General features: G+C 38.9%; 1 protein-coding gene across 1 annotated transcript; it reads left to right on the top strand.

Annotated features, from left to right (window-relative positions):
- Positions 1–496: 496 nt before the first annotated feature.
- On the top strand, positions 497–1,540 carry LOC125634978 (trace amine-associated receptor 4-like). The gene has a single exon (XM_048846297.2). It carries the CDS (start codon positions 497–499, stop codon positions 1,538–1,540), a length of 1,044 nt encoding a protein of 347 aa, XP_048702254.2.
- Positions 1,541–2,449: the final 909 nt, after the last annotated feature.

The following is a 2,449-nucleotide window of genomic DNA, read 5'->3' as shown; positions in this document are numbered from 1 at the left end:
TCAGTACTTTCAGGAACAAAGATCTCTGAGGAGAGCTGTGCAAATCAGGTGAGTATCACATGTTTGAGGCTTTCATTTTGCAAACCTCTCATCATAGTGCTTATAGTGTTGAATGTAAACTCCTTAGCAAAAATATCCAATATTATTTAGAGTTTTTGAGCACATTAAGATTCAAAAGTATTTAGGAAATGGTTCAGCCCATTTTTTTTATTTTATTTTAATTTTTTTGGTTATCAGTGGGCCAAATTCTGCTATCTCTTATATTGGTGTAAGTCTGGAATAACTCCTCTAAAGTAAATGAGAATTGTTCTGAATTGATGTTTTTGCAACTGAGAGTAGAATTAGGGCCATTATTTTTAAGTGTTAATCAACTAATGTGAAAAACAGGTCCTCAGATGTTGCTACTGTTCATGTCACTTTGTTTATTTTTCCTTTTTCCCCAGGACTGGCTGTATTGTAATACTTTGGAAAAAGTTACTGTCGTTGATCCCAAATCATGAATTCATCCCCCCTCTGGAGTCCACAGAATGTGCAATATTGCTTTGACTTTGTTAACAATTCATGTCCTAAAAATGTAAGGTCTACAATCGGTCTTTGGGCTATGTACAGCTTCATGGTGGGAGCAATAGTGCTCACAATGGGTGGAAATATGCTTGTGATCATTTCCATCGCTCATTTCAAACAGCTTCACTCTCCAACCAACTTCCTGATCTGCTCCATGGCAACTACAGACTTTTTGCTTAGTTTCATGGTTATGCCCTACAGCATGATCAGGTCTGTTGAGTCATGCTGGTATTTTGGAGACCTCTTCTGCAAACTCCATACTTGTTGTGATATTATGCTCTGTACCACCTCTATTTTCCATCTGTGTTTTATCTCTGTTGACCGTTACTACGCAGTATGTGACCCACTGCATTATGTTACCAAAATAACTGTCCCTGTGATAGGACTGTTTTTACTAATTAGCTGGTCTGTCCCATTCTTATTGGCTTTTGGCCTAGTTTTCTCAGAGTTGAATATTGTGGGCATTGAAGAATATGTGGCTTCCACTAATTGCAGTGGTTTCTGTGCCTTCATATTTAACAAGCTTTGGGGAGTGCTGGGTTCTCTTATAGCCTTCTTTTTCCCAGGCACATTGATGGTGGGAATTTACGTCCACATATTTACAGTGGCAAGAAAACATGCAAGACAAATGGATAAAATCCCAAGTACAATAAAATATGCCTCTGCAATGACAAACAAAATCTCCACAAAAAAAGAGAGCAAAGCAACTAAAACTTTAAGTATAGTCATGGGGGTGTTTCTGTTTTGTTGGTTGCCTTTCTTTATTCTTACGATAGCTGATCCTTTTATTAACTTCTCAACACCTGAAGACTTGTACATTGCCTTCCTCTGGCTGGGATACTTCAATTCTACTTGTAATCCAATCATTTATGGTTTATTTTATTCTTGGTTTCGCAAAGCATTTAAAATGATTGTGACTGGTACAATCTTCAGACCAGATTCCTCTATTCTTACTTTATTTCCTGCAAATACGTAGTTAGCCAGGTAGTTAGCAGTTGCCCACCACTGCTCTATTGGTAAACTATACAGTACATTCTATCCAGCTATTTTCCAGTGATCATTTTGACAGCTTCACTACAATATTATTTCTCTCCAAGTACCGGTTTGAGCCTCCAAGTGCACTGTTTTAGCATTAATTTGTTATCTAGTTGCCCATGTTTGAAAATAGATGCCACTCTTACTCTAGTTCTCAGCATGAATAAGGGTAACAGAACTAAGCCCAAAATCTTTTCTCTGGCTGAAAAACTGATCTTTATCTACATACAAGCTACCCAAGCCCGTCTCATGCATGCCAATGAATGAGTAATTAAGTCTCTGGCGGAAAAGTGTTCTGAATGTTCACTGATTCAGTGTTCGGTTTGCGTTGTAGCTGCTGAGCAATCACCTCTGTCTCCATGCATTACCAAAGTAGCCGAGATCAGCTGAGAACCGTATGAGTCCCAGAAAAGATGTGTGGGCTCGGAGGATGCCATGGGATGTTGTGAAAGGCCAAAATTATCACTGGGTTCAAAAAAAGAACTAGATATGTTCCTGGGGGGACATGTCCATCTATGGTTATTAGCCAGTATGGGCAAGGATGCATCCTGATGCTCTGAGTGTCCCTAGCCTCTGGCTCCTGTCGGTGGGACAAAGAAGATCTCTTGTGGTGATGGGCTAGCGCTAATTCATATTTGTCACATTTGTCACATTAATTTTGTACTTCTTATGAAATTATGAACCTTCATCCAGAGACAACAATGATAAGATAAAGTTTAAAAACTGGGAATAAATAAAAAACTGATAAAATGTCTTGTACTGAAGGCCCTACTTAATTTGCGATAATGCGGAAATTGCAGAACCTGCAATATTAGGCTTCCCCTGCAATTTTATCAGCCACTGGGGGCTG

This window comes from Caretta caretta, chromosome 3 (assembly GCF_965140235.1).
Source record: "Caretta caretta isolate rCarCar2 chromosome 3, rCarCar1.hap1, whole genome shotgun sequence".
NCBI lineage: Eukaryota > Metazoa > Chordata > Testudines > Cheloniidae > Caretta > Caretta caretta.
Note: the sequence above shows the minus strand (reverse complement) of the source record. Positions and strands in the feature narration are given on the sequence as shown.